Below are 14,644 nucleotides of genomic sequence, written 5' to 3' on the forward strand. Positions count from 1 at the left end.
CAGAAGAGGCTGTCAGAGCCCCTGGAACTGGAGTTACAGTTGATAGCTGCCATGTGGGTGCTGGGATTCAAACCCAGGTCTTCTGCAAGAACAGTCAGTGTTCTTAACTGCTGAGCCATCTCTCCAGTCCCTCTTCACCATTTTTGTATACTTCTAAGATCCCACTTGTTTCCCTATTTCTGTTTGTGAGCACCACACTTCCTCTGTGGGACTTTAAGGTTGAGCATTGCCATTTCCTGCCTAGCTCAGGAATTTAATGGACAGAATTTGATCCTCTATGTGTGTGTGTGTGTGTGCGTGCGCGCGCGCAGGTGCCTGTAGCTGTGTATACATGCAGAGGCCAGGGGAGGACATCAACTGTCCTGATTGATCTTTCCATCTTATTCCTGTGAGACAGATCTCTCACTGAATGGGAGCAAGGCTGGAAGCCAGCAAGCACCATCAGTCCAGTCCTCCTGTCTCTGTTCCCTACAGTGCTGGGGTTACATGCATGTGTATAGCCACCCTTGGCTTTTTACATGGTGCTGGGATCCAAACTCAAGTCCTTATGTTTGCAAAACAAGTGGTCTCACCTACCAAGCCATTTCCCCAGCCAGATTCTCTGTTTTGAGACAGGGCCTCACACTGTAGCCCAGGCTGGTCATTTAACTCAAGGTAATCCTCTTGTCTCTGCCTCCCGAGTCTGGAATTACAGACATGAGCACAGCTGTTTTTTTCTTTTTCCAGATAGGGTCTCACTATACAGCCCTAGCAAGCTTACACTCCTGATCCTCCTGCCTCAGAGGATCCCTATATGCTGGGATTACAGCAATATACTACCATACCAGATTTCTGAACCTCTGGTTTCTAAGGAAACTTGGCACATAGGTTCTGTCTATGAACCGTGAATCCCACAGGGCAGCTGCATTAGCACAATCCTCATCTCCTATCCTGGCTATCCATTTTCCCTTCTAATGCTGCTGGCCTTCAAAAGACAACACAGACATGAGACAGAGGAGCCTGGATTAGAGGGGGCACCTCAGGGAGCGTCTCCTCAGAGTTCCCTCCTGATTCTCCTTGGTGTCCACAGTGCTGAGGGTATGGGGGTGTCCAGTATTCTGCATGTGGGGAGAGAGCCGAGCATCTAGCTGCAACTGGTCCAGACGCTGGGGGACAGGGTCATGTTCAATCAGCAGCTGGAGCGTCTGGCTTGTCTGGTTAATCGCATCTTCCACCTATGGCCAAAAGCAATGTAAGGTTGGCTCCTACATGCTGCCCTATCCCAGGCTACCCAGTGCTAACAGTCCAACCAGAGGGTAACTAATGCTCAACTTGCTTATGGGTGGCCTCCAGTTGCCAGCAAGCACCTAGTGCCCTCTATTTGGCATCTTGTCACTTCCCCACCTGTCTGACCACCTCTACTGCCCTGGGAACTTGTTAGGCTGACCCAGTTCACTAGTAGTCATAGGCTCGGTGCTAAGACAAACAGATGGTAGAAAAAGGTAAAGGCTGGATCTTCTAGAAGGCCTTTTCTGTGTATTACCCCCACGAGACAGACTGGACACACACTATACCTCCTCCACTTGTAGTGTGCGGACAGGGGTCCCATTGATCTCCAGGATGCGGTCCCCAGGGTGGATGGCATTACGGTTGTTGGGACTCATGTGCATTCGGTTGACCCTAAGACAGACAAGAGCTGAGGCATGGTCAAGGCATCCTAAAAACTTACCTGACCATTTGTAGAGGGAAAGCTCACTAAGTGCCAGGTGCCCAGTGGCCATAACATCAGGCCACCCAACCAAAGAGCAGTATCCATCCCAGAACGTACCTTCTCAGTGAAGGGCACTGCCACTCACCTAGTGGCCTAAGCCAGAAACCTGGACATCTTCCCCATTTGGAGGTCCCTCAAATCCCTCCCTTCTTTCCTCCAACCCCCACCCACTTCTGAGAATCCTGCCTTCTCTCCATCACCATAGTTACCAACATCTCCTTCCTGGACTACTGGAGCAGCCTACTAACAGTGTGCCATCCTCTAGGCTTTTCCCCTCTGCTATCCAACCTCCACACCAGTGAGCCTTTTAAAATGCTCATCTGGTTATATCACCTTGCTACTTAAATCCCTTAGTGGATCTGCTGGATCCTCACAGTCATGGCCTTCCATGATTAACAGCCATCTCCTGGGTTACTCTCAACCTACACTAAACACAGTCACAGACTCCAACCTCTGCAGACATTTCTCCTTTTGCCCCTAACACAATTCCCTCCCTTTTTCATCCACTGAGGCTATAGAATAGACCTTACCTCTTCCCGACTTCTCAACCCTAGTAACCACTGACCTAGCCTAACCACAAGATTCAGCTTCACATCCAACAGACAGCAAGTATCAATATTTACAGAGCACTCTCTCTCCTCTTTCTTTCCTCCTCTGCCCATCAGTCACCATAAGGTGAGCAGCTTTACTATCTCAACACAGGCCCAGAAACAATGCAGCCAAATGACCATGGACTAAAATCTGGATTGTGGACCAAAATGAATCTTTCTTCCTTAAAAAAAAAACCCCAAACTTTCAGAACTGGGTATGGTGGTACACGGCTTTAATCCCAGCACTTAGGAGGCAGAGGCAGGCATATTTCTGTGAGTTTGAGGGCAGCCAGGTCTCCATGGGTTCTAGGCCAGCTAGGGCTACAGGGAGATCCTGTCTTTAAAAGACAAAAAATTTTCAGGGCTGGAGAGATGACTCAGTGGTTAAGAGCAATTGCTGCTGTTGCAGAGGACCTGGGTTCAGTTCCCAGCATATACATGCCAGCTTATAACCTCCCTTAACTCCAGTTCTAGGAGATTTTACCCTCTGTGGACACCAGGAGCACAAGTAGTGTACACACACACACACACACACACACACACACACACACACACAGGCAAAACATTCATATACATAAAATAAAGAAGGAATCTTAAAAAAAGCTACAACTGGGGCTGGAGATGGCTCAGTAGTTAAGAACACTGGCTACTCTTATAGGGAATCTGGGTTCAGTACCCAGCACCCATATAACTCCAGTTCCAGGGGAATCTGACACCCTCTTCTGACCTCTGTGGGCATTGTACAACACAGGTGCACTTACATACATACAGATAATACACTCATACATTAAAAAAAAAAACAAAAAAAAAAAACCAAAAAAACCAAAGCTGGGCGTGGTGGCGCATTCCTTTAATCCCAGCACTCGGGAGGCAGAGGCAGGCAGATCTCTGTGAGTTCAAGGCCAGCCTGGTCTACATAGTGAGTTCCAGGACAGCTGGGGCTACAGGGACACCCTGTCTCAAAAAGACCACCAACAAAAAATAAAATTGAAAAACAAAACAAAACAAAAAAACGTTGTGAGTGGTGGTACATACCTTTAATCTCAGCACTCGGGAGGCAGAGGCAGGTGGATCAGTATGAGTTCAAGGCCACCAGGGGCTACAGGGAGATCCTGTCTCAAAAAGAATAAATAAATAAATAAATAACCAAAACAAAAGAAAAACTACAGCTAAGCTTCATAGGGTAATGGAGCACCAATATCTCATTACTGGTATTCCTTGAACACAGTCTCTCCTCTAGTCCTGGGTCTAGAACCAGGTCATGGATACCATTTTCTCCTTCCTCCACTCATACCCTCAACCAATGAAACAACAAACAACGGCTGTCTACTAATGCCAGGCCCTGGCAGGCAGTATGAACAAGACAAAGCAAGTTCCTTTTGGAGTCCACAGTCTAGTGGGGAGGACAGATGATAATCAAGCTAATACACATCAAGCCAGATCAGGGAGCAAACACAGTTTGAAACCTGATGAGAATATAGCCTCAAGTATCTGGTGGGAAGCAGCCTGGGCAGAGGGAACAGTAAGTGCCAAGGCCCAGGTGTGGCTGCAGCACAGGGTACATCAGGAGAAAGGTAAAAGTGAGGATGAAGGGAGCTCCAGGAAGTCCCTTCAGAGCTCTGAGCCCTGTACAGTTCCCCCGTGGGTGCTGATCCAGAACCTCTGCTATAAGGCTCTCACAATACTCACTCTTTCACTTGCACGGTGGTGGCATAGTTGGAGCAGGCGCTTTCCACAGACACAGAGAAGCCACGCTTGTACTCGGTGGTGGCTGGCATGGAGATGAGCGTGACGGAGTAGGGGAGCTGATCCTGGACAGACTCTGTGGAAAGTCTCTCAAACATGGGTGCCAGCACCACCTCATTGTGGCACTTCCCACTGGGGAGAGAGGCACAAAGGGAGATGAGACCATGCAGGCCCATGTGGAAGCCCCCAGCAGCCACTGCAGCAAAGGGCTTGAAGCAACATACTCAGCCTTAATATTTCTTTCTCTGTATTAATTTATTTCTTTAGAGACAGGGTCTCCCTGTAGCCTGAGCTAGCCTACAATTCCCTATGTAGACCAGGCTGGCCTCAATCTCACAGAGATCTACCCACTTCTGTCACCCGAGCCCTAGGAGTAAAGGCATGCACCACCATGTCCAGCTCACCAGTACTCTCTTTGCTATGAGTCTCAATGCTGCTCAGAATGATTCTAGGACTTGGGTGGCAAGCTGGGACGGCAACAGGTGGAATGCTGGGAGGAACCCTGGCCTGAGGAGTGATATGGTCTGGGTTTTCTTGCCCTTGCTTTTACTTACAGTAAGAGCCTTGCCCCAGCCTCTGTCCTCCTCCCAGTCTCCAGCTGACTTCTTTTGTTGATCAAGACATGTAGATAGGGTGGGTGGGTGAGCTCTAAGGGGGGGGGGTCTTTGCTTTAATGTGGGGCTCATCCTGTGAGGTCAGGATGGAGGAAAAGAGATTCTATTAATAGCACTACTCTAGATAGCAATCCAGAGCTCTGACCACTCCAGTAGTCTTTCCATCCAACTCACAATGCTTCCTGTCTTCTCTTGGCTGCTCTTACTGGGAAGGAACACAGGGCCACCATCTTACCAGTAGAGTGTGGCATGCTGCACCAGGGCATATGCATCCCCATCCTCAATGATCACCTTGCAGCTCATGCAGGCAAAGCACTCTGGGTGGTATTTAAACTCCCCGGCCACCTGTGGGCAGATGGGAAGGGCACAGAATGGGGTTATCATTTTTGTCAGAGTGGATGGAGGTAGGTGAGTGGCCTCTAATTAGGGAATTCTGATCCCAGCCGCTAAAATCCACTTTTTTGAAGTAAAGATCTGCAGATCTAGTCCAAGTCCAGTCTTTCACTTTCTGCCCTAGACCTTCCAGAGGAAGTGTCAGATAGATACTTTCTGTCATTTTTGACATTAAAAAAAAAACCCAAAATAAACTGTTTTGGTTTTAGTCATGAGAACATGTCCTCAAAAGTAATCATTCCCGCCAGGTGTGGTGGCACATGCCTTTGATCCTAGCACTTGGGAAGCAGAGGCAGGCGGATCTCTGTGAGTTCAAGGCTATCCTGGTCTACATAGTGAGTTCCAGGCCAGCTGTGGCTACAGGGAGACCCTGTCTCAAAAAACAAACAAACAAAAGTAATTATTTCCTCTGGAAAGATTCTTAGTTCCTCCAGCAGAGCTGGTAATTCTGCCTGTGCTCGAATTCCTTGTGCAGTGTGGCTATGGAGTAGAACCTCTCTCTGCCAGCCCTTTCTGAGTTCTCTCCACTGGAGTCCCTGAACATGACAGAGGTGTATCCTCTTTTCAACCAGCCATACTCTCCTTTAAGGCTCTCATCCCACTCTATGGCACCTCTCCTTCCTGCCTACCCATACTCCCAACAGTGCACTGTAAAGTCTTTGAGTACATTATATGGTAAACTGTCATGGGCTGTTGAGCTCACTGAGAAGCTAGCTCTGAAAGGGGGTTGGTCACTTCATTTCACATCCAAGCATGTTTGCCTCAAAGGGTTCTCCAAGAACCCTTAACTGTGTGACAGGGAGGGAAGAAAACAGCCCACAAGTTAAAACTTTGTCTTTGAGAATAGTGAGAAGGTAAACCACTCCCAATTGGTTATTATTATCTCATGAGATAAAAAAGCCTGCAGTGGGAAAGAGAAGCTGGAAGTTCAGTCATGGGGCGCTCAGCCAAGGAGAGCACGCTGTTAGGGACGCCAGTTGGCTGCCTCAGCTTCCCTAGTCAGTTTCTGCTGGATGATGTGAGTGCTCAATTTGATGTTGTTTTTCTGCAGTAATCTGTTCTTTCACTTGGAAGCTGTACCTGAGGAGACATATGACTGCCTAGGACGCTCTCCTTTGAGAATTTCAGCTGGCTCCCTCAATGGGGCTGCCCCAGTCTATTTCTGCTGGATGTTTGTAAGTCCCAGATCTGAGGATGTAACCTTTTGCTTGCTCTCTCTCAATTGGGCCACCTCAGTTGTCTCTGCTGGACGTTATAAAGGTCTGAAATGGTGATGTCTGCTATTTATCTGCTGCTTCTATCTGCTACTCACTATGTATTCTTTTATGTTTGTTTGCTATATATTTAATAAACTCATTCATTCAAAACTGAGAGCACAGCTATCACAGATCAAACAGAGAGAAGGAGCGAAACTGTCTTTTAATAAGGGCTCAAGAGACTCCTATGATTGAATGAATTAATAAAGGGAGATGTCCTTGCTGATGAGAGCCTAAAAGATGAATGAATGGCCATGGGGAACTGGAAGTGGGTGTAATGACCAACAGGGGTAGAGGTGCAGGGGCTCACTCACCATGACAGGCCCTGTCATTAGCAGGGAGCATCCATGGCAGAATTCCCCAAACTTTCCCCAGTAGTCCTTGCGGCAGTAGAGCTTCCCATCTTTCTCATAGTACCAGTTGGTGAGGGAATCCTGGCATTCTGAACATCTGCAGGGCAAGAAAAGAAATGCTCTTGGATCTCGGAAACCAGGCCCATAGGCTGTGCACAGCTCCCTGGTGTGACCACAAAATGGACAGTCCTCTCTTCTACCAAAGCCAGGATGGAAGAAAGTTACAGCTTAGTGCTAATTCCCCAAGGAAAGTCACTTCAGAATGAACAAGGCTCCAGAAACCAGCTGGTGTTGCCTGCCTCAGTGAACAGAGGCTTTGGGTCCTGAAGTCCTCTACGAACTCACTAATAGCCAAGAAACCTCCCCCAGAAAAATTCACATGTAAGGAAGATGTATGTATAATTTATTTATGGGGTATGCAGGTATCAAGGAGTCTCTCAGGTCCACACATGGCCCCAGGTAAGAACCTTTGATCTAGACAGATGGTTCAATAACTGACAGAAGTTCAATCACTTCCATACTTCAAAACCAAGTCATCACTCAAGAAATTATGATGTTCTTAAGGAGGAAAAAAAAAAGTTAAGCATAATAAGATTCATTAGGCAAATCCAGAATGCCGACCACTCTATAAGGTAATTAAGTTTTAACTCTTCTAAGATGTTGATATGGGGAGTGAGTGCAGACAGGGTTTTTTTTGTTTTTTTTTTTTGCTTTGGTTTGGTTTTATTTGTTTGAGACTGGGTCTCATGCAGCCCACGCTGAGGATGACCTTAAATTTTTGATCTGTTTGCCTCCACCTTACAAGTGCAAGTATTACAGGCATATGTGCCACACTGATTTTAAAATATATTTTTGAAAAATTTCATACAAGTATATATTGTAATTCAGGCACATTCTTTTTTTCTATTTCCCTTCTCCTCCCTTCTTTCCTTGAGATAGGATCTCAGGTATCCCAGGCAGGCCTGAAGCTCTTTACGTAGCCAAGGATGGCTTTCAACTCTGCCCATCATTCATATTCATTCTCTCTCCTCTCTCCTTTTTTGAGATAGTCTCAAGTTATTTCTCACAATGCTGTCCAAACTGGCCTCCAACTACTGGACAAATTCTGAAAAAGCCCACTTGAGTTGGAGTTGTAGGTTTTAGAACAGCACTGATACCAACACACACACACACACACACACACACACACACACACACACACACACTCTCTCTCTCTCTCTCTCTACATTTTTTGGTAATAGGAGCCAGAATTCTTTTCTGACAATTTAAGGGTTTTCCATAAGCCGGGTGTGGTGGCACAGGCCTTTAATCCGCAGGCAGAGGCAGGTGGAGCTCTGTGAGGCAGAGGCAGGTGGTCTCCATTAGCGAATCCAGGTCAGCTGTGGCTACAGGGAGACCTTGTTTCAAAAAAAAAAAAAGATTTTTCCATAGAGCTTATTTATACCTTATTTTTTCACTTTATAAGTTTCAGCATTATAGTGTAAACAGCTTTAAATACTTTTTAGTGTGATTTCCAATGAAATGTGAGCTGCTTTTCAGTTGTGAACCTTATTAAAGGTTCTTAATGTTTTCTGATGAGGGTGCAAAGACAAACTGACGTACATACACACCGATTTGAGAAAGCCCACAGACATAGTAACCAACACCTTAGCCTAGATTTAACTTTAAACTGAAAAAGGAAACAGCTTTGAGCAATAATTTTGGTAACAACTTTAATTTGGGCTATCTATTAGATTATATTATGAAATTTTTATTAATTTTCTTAGATATAAGAATAATTGCTGTCACATGCCTAGGAAACTTCACTTCTCAGTCAATGGTTCTTGGGCCCTGTCTGCAGACAGCCTCCTCCTCCTTTCTAAGCCTCCAGTGTACAAAGCTAAAAGCTCCCTGACCACTAACCATCCCTTCCTTCTAGCTAGACTCTGCATTCTTTTTTATAGATGGGGTCTTACTATGTTGTCCAGTCTGGTTGTGGGGTCAAGGGATCTTTCTGCCTCTGCTTCTCAAGTAGCTGGGACTACAGGCATCGACCACTGTGCCAGCTAGACTTCCTATGCCAAGTGTCAAAGATACTGTGCCATGTACAGTAGCTACATTTTTGCTTCTCAGAGAGAGCATGGGGTTGTCCCCTGGGAGGACCAGTCCTACATTTACTAATTATGCCTGGTCAGTACGTTGGGCAATTACTTCTCTGATCATTTCCTCATCTATAAAATGGACTGTTGTGAAAATTAATGAAACAATATATATTGAAGGAATAGAGATAGCTTATATAAAGGTCTGGTATCATAGGAACACAATAAATGTTAACTGCAATTAAAAATGACACAGATAAGTAATGGAAGCTCATATATTATTTGATAGTCACCGTTATTAGGTGGGTAGCTTTGGATAACCTTTATTTTTGTTTTTTGAGATAGTCTCATTCTGTATATAGCTCCGGCTGGCCTTAAGCTCACAGCAATCCTCCTGCCTCAGTCTCCCAAGTGCTGGGATTACAGGCCTGAGCCACCATGTCCAGCTTATACAAGTTCCCTTGGAAGTTTTGTTGACCAAATATAACTAATAGCACCCTATTATAAGAAGTCAATTTGAGGACTGAATAAGTTAACTTATATATGAGAAAGCATTTTGCAAGGTAAGTTATAATAACTTGCTAGGCAATGCAGATATATGAGACAGATCCGAAGTGCCCTACCCCAATTTCTGGAAGAGACAGCCTAAACAAAATGATGCAAGGTGAGAGGCCACAGTGAGTGCTACTCCTTCTGGGCACTTCGAGATAGAAGGAGATAGGCAGGTTGTAGCTGTGGAAAGCTGCGGAGGCTGAGCTAGGGAGGCTGGGGAAGCAGCACCCAGCCCTTTGTCTTTGTGGAGTGCTCAATCCGCCTGGGTGCTCAGATACACTAGCTGGTTATTTTGATTCTGAGGCATTTCTACCTGTCTTATGAGGCTCCTGTGAACTAGGCGTGATATAGAGAACACATGCATATGAAGGGCCTTAGAAGCATGATGAGCTCTCAATCAGGAGAGCCAAGTTCAAGTTCTTGGGCACTACATACCCTTGGACAAACCCCTTTCCTTCTGTGGGTTGTTTCCTCACTTATCAAATGATAGACAGAATATCCCCCGGACCCCTCAATTTGCTATGTCTGTTTTCCTAGACCTGAGGCTCCAGTCTCAGAACTACTCCACCACCCAAGTGATCCCGGGCCAGTCCCTTTCTCATCTGTGAAACGGTACCATGGTCACAAACTCTCAGGGTGGCATGTGGATTAAATGTGGTTCTTAATGACTGTGAGGTGTGTATCAGGGAGCCAGCACTAGAAACAAGGGCGTCCTTCCTGCCTTCTGCCTTAATGCTCCTAAGCACCTTTCCTGTACACCAGACTGTGAAGTACAGAGGCAATATCTTATTTATTCTTGGTACACTCAGCCTCTAAGCCAAGGGCTAGGCAGAATAGGCAGCAGCAGATGTCTCAAACAGAAAATGATGCAGGAGTGGCAAGAGCCAGCAGCCCAGGTGGGAGCACAAAGGTTCCCTGTCTCTCCAGTCAATGGTACAGAAAAGCTAGTGTAGACATATTTGCACCCAACTGCAGGCTTGGGCTCTGTTACACCCTCTCAATGGTATGTGCGCCACCGCAGGGCATGGGAGCACCAGAACACACCCTCCTTTCTATTGCCAATATCCTGCTTTTGTTCACTGCAGGCAGCTCTAGCCAGGCAAGGGAGCAGGCAGAGAAACGAGTGCAGGCATGAAGGAGACAGCCACAACAATCTGCTGGGAATAACACCTGGCTGGAGTGCGACATCACCAAGGCATGTCTGTGTCAGGGAATGCCTTTGAAGGGTAGAGCCAGCTAACATAGCCAAAGTCAGTCACCCCCACAGGTGTCTCTGAACAGGAAGGTGAATAGCTGACAGATTGGCTATAGGTCCCTTCAGCTCCGTTTTTGTCACAGAACACAAGTGGGCTCAGGTCACTGGAAACTTTAAAGTTGGAGCTTAGATATTAACAATATCTGCTGTTACTTGAATGCCAACCATACCCTAGACACTGTATGAGGTACCTTCCTTATATTATCTTTAATCCTGATCCAAACTGTGCAAGGTGAAAGAATCATCCCTGTTTTACAGATCAGAAGGCCAAAAAGCAAAGGCAAAGTCAAGTTATTTTGGAAAGTTGTCCACATAAGTGATGATGCTGGGACCTGAACCCATGTGTATCTGGCTAGGAAGCCATCTCCACCGTAGCGCACCTGAGTGGCATAGCATTGTTTTAACAGCTAGGCTTCAGGATTCTTGTCTCTGCCATCCAGGAGCCTGGAACCCTGACCGTTCATGTCTGAGTGCTAACCCTTCATGATACTTCTACTTCTCCTTTAGCTCAAACAGTTAATGTCAAATGGTACCACTAATTCTCAGCCATTTACCAGTGTTCTGTTCCCTAGTAGTTGTGTCTGTCCATTAAGGGCTCCAAAACACACTCTGGAAATGCAAGGTACCACCACAGACTCTCAGAAGCCATGACTACTGTGTGTTCTTTCCAAAGCTAAAGCATTTTTTTCCCCCTAGCTTTCAGTTTTTGAAAGCTTTAAGTAAAAGTCAAAATTGGCCCTGGCTACAGACCCTAAAGCACCCAGCTAGGAGCGTTAAAGCTGGAGTCAGGGCTCAGGGCTCAGGTTTATGGTCACCAAAGTCTCCTGTCAGAGTATATAGAGCTAAAAACCTTAAGAGAAAGGCTGGAGAGATGGCTCAGTAGTTAAGAGCACTGGCTGCTCTTGCAAGTGGACCTGGGTTCAGTTCCCAGCACCTGTATGGTGGCTAACAACCATCTATAACTCCAGTGTTAGGGTATCCAATGCCCTCTTCTGGCCTCTGCAGATATTGCATACATCATGTGGTACACTTACATGCATGCAGGCAAAACACTCATACACATAAAATTTTAAAAAACCTTTTTTTTTAACTTCAGAGGAGATGACAGAGAAGGCCACATACAGAAGTTTTATCTAGAAACCTCTCTTCTAAAACATTACAGATGACCTGGCCAGACACAAAGTGAATGAGAATCTGGTGGTCACTTCAGTGGGTCAGTGTGGATCCAAACTCAGATCTGAATTTGCAGAGAATACATCAATAATCAGCAGAGATTTTTCACAAATAGCTGTCACTTCCTACCTACCACTTAAGGCCAGTTACTAATGGCTCTCAGTACCTCATCTAACATCTTAGAGTTGTGAAAATTACATGAGGTATAAAATGCCCCACATGAAGCTGCGCCCACAGCAGGTGGCCAGTAAGTATTCACTCCAATTTGAGAACAGCAAGGCCAAACGGGCACAGACCTTTCTCATTCCCATGCCGGGGCAATGAAGTCTGCTTCTTACCAAACAGGGTTCTGTAAGTAGAGGAAGGCTCTAAAACCTAACTGATCCCTATCAATCAGGACATCATGACTACATCAACAATGTGTGAGAACAAACAGGCGCTGTGCTGGGAAAAGTCAAATGAGATAGCCCCACCTTCACACACACCCAAGTGTTTACAGATAAATTCTCAACCGCATGGAGTAAGGAAACTGAAGAGTCATCATTTCTGCAGATTTACATATATTAAAGAATGAGCCTCCCATGTCCCAGGGAAGGCCGGGCTGGATGCTCATCCTTAATCTCTGAGAAGCCAGCTACAGCTGCTTCTTTCCAGCCTCTTGCTTCTGAGTTTGGACTAGGCTGAAAAGAAAAAGAAGCGCCTCTGCCATGGCCTGGAGGACCATGAGAAGGGGTGCCAACTGTCCCCCAGGGCCCAGAGGGGCAGGTGTGACAGGGGCCTACAGATACTGGTCCACCAGAGTCCAGGCTCTGACCACCAAAGAGCCCTTTATTGCCTCTTCCTGTAGACCTGGGGATTGGATTGAAACAGTCTGTCAACTAAACTGTAATCATTATGGAATATGTTGTCATCCTGTCTTTTTTATTATTTTTAAATTTTATGTGCATGTGCATGGCCAAAAAGCACCTGTCCATGAAATACCCACAGAGGCCAGAAGAGGGCATCAGATCCTCCTGGAACTGGAGTTATAGATAGTTGGTAGCCACCATGTGGGTGCTGGGAATCAAACCTGCGTCCTCTGCAATAGCAGCCAGTGCTCTTAACTGGCAAGCTATCTCTCCAGCTCCTTGTTGTCATCCTGTTGTTTTATTTATTTATTTTTTTCAAATAACCAAACCTCTCAGCAAGAAGTGGTTGCCAGGGTGTGCTGATGTAGTTCCAACCAACAACCAGGAAACCTGTAGGTTCAAGTAATTTGTGCAGTTGTGCCACAGCTTAAGATAGGGCTTCCTTTATTTGGGAATTTAAAAAAAAGGTAAAGAAGTTTGTATATTCACGGAGCCAAATAAGTTAGAGTTGGAAACCATTCACCTGATCCAAGTCCTTCATTTTTCAGATGAAGACAGTCTCAAAAGACCAAAGGCAGCTGCCAAAGTTTACTGCTAAGCTGAATAATTTTTCTTTTTAAACATGGGTTGCTTTAGAATACAAAGATGTGCTTGTTTCCAAGAGATAATGTATAAACCAAGCTCATTAAATCAATGTTGGACATTAAGGGAAATTCTATAAAACGGAATTCCTTTAAAGATGTGAGACACTGTTGCTCCCTTGCCTAGGGATATAGCTCAGCAGTAGAGCTCTGGCCTAGAAATGTGTAAGGCTCTGGGTTTAATCCCCAGCACCACACAAGAAAAGTCACTCCCTAATTTACCTCTTCTGTAAACTTCAATTTGAGGTGTTTCCTTGCTTGGGAGCACCCCTAAGATTACATCATGGCCCTCACATCAGTGGCACGGGCAGGGAAGATGATGCACTCTCTGCTAGAGTGAGGCCTGCCAGGCAGAGGTGTGCAGGACACAGAAATTATACTCTTTGTTCCCTGCTCCCTCTCCCCTCCCTCACATGGTCACGCCTGATCACGTCCCCATGGAATCTGGTTGCATCACCTTCCTTGCAACCACAACCCCAGAACTCCTATGGACTTTACTCCTCCAGAGGCCTAAAGGTCAAGGACTTAACTTGTTTGACAGAATCCAGAAAGGGTTCTGGTTCAGAGCCCAGGAAGTCTAATCCCTGCATTCTGCCTAGGAGCAAATTGAGGCCTCAGGAGGGGACAGGTACTGGTCATAGAGGAGAGCTTCAAGGTGCCCTACAATAAAGGAGGAGCTGACAGCAAAGGTAGCTTTATGACCAGGTAATGACTTAGCCTGAAACCTTGGAAAGCAGGTCTGGATGGTCCCTTCCCCCAGGCCCAGGCTGTGTGCTGGCTTCAGTAGTGCTTCAGGAATGTGGCCTCTCATTTAGGAGAGGGCAGAGGGTCTATGGCAAGTCAGTGTCCTTTGACTCCAGCTGGGCAAACAGAGGTTGGGGGAATGGAGGTGAGGTCATCAGGTTTCCCAGAGAGGCCAGGGCAGAATAAGACAAAGGACAGTTGGACCTGGGAGGCCCTGGGAACCTGGTCCTCAAAAGTCCACGTTGAAAGTTCATTATGTGCTCTAGTTCCGACTCCAGGAGAGATCACCACAAAGCTTCAAAAGGGCACACTGTTCTAGTGGCTAAAGAACAACCCTTCCCCTGAGATGCCTTTCCAGGACTAAGAGGTACATTGAGGACCTGAACAAGTGGCTACTGTGACACTTGGCATTTTGATTCCAGGAGGTAAAATCTACCTTCTAAACTTAAGATCAACTCTCATAGGTAATGCAGAAAAGACTCTCTTCAATAAGCTGGACAAATATCCCTTCTCCCTGCTTTCTGCTGGGAGAGGAAAGCAAACCTGAGAACAGGTCTCTGGGGGAGACATGGAGGGAGGGAGCAGCAGCCCCCACCCCCAAAGAAGAAAAGTCCTGAAAGACAAAACCAGCCAGCTAGGGAGATCTTGCAC

At 46.2% G+C, this 14,644-nt stretch overlaps 1 protein-coding gene across 4 annotated transcripts in view; it reads right to left on the minus strand.

Moving 5' to 3' along the window:
* Limk2 (LIM domain kinase 2) overlaps window positions 1–14,644 on the minus strand; it is a 77,259-nt gene that overhangs the window by 16,288 nt on the left and 46,327 nt on the right. For all 4 annotated transcript variants that reach the window (XM_008841018.3, XM_017800112.2, XM_017800114.2 and 1 more), the window contains 5 exons: window positions 6,664–6,799; window positions 4,936–5,045; window positions 4,030–4,218; window positions 1,554–1,659; window positions 1,018–1,214 (listed from right to left, as the gene is read on the minus strand). In XM_008841018.3, the coding sequence (XP_008839240.1) occupies window positions 1,018–1,214; window positions 1,554–1,659; window positions 4,030–4,218; window positions 4,936–5,045; window positions 6,664–6,799 (738 nt within the window). The remainder of the gene's footprint in view (window positions 1–1,017; window positions 1,215–1,553; window positions 1,660–4,029; window positions 4,219–4,935; window positions 5,046–6,663; window positions 6,800–14,644) is intronic.

This window comes from Nannospalax galili, unplaced genomic scaffold (assembly GCF_000622305.1).
Source record: "Nannospalax galili isolate Female #2095 unplaced genomic scaffold, S.galili_v1.0 scaffold259, whole genome shotgun sequence".
NCBI classification, from domain to species: domain Eukaryota; kingdom Metazoa; phylum Chordata; class Mammalia; order Rodentia; family Spalacidae; genus Nannospalax; species Nannospalax galili.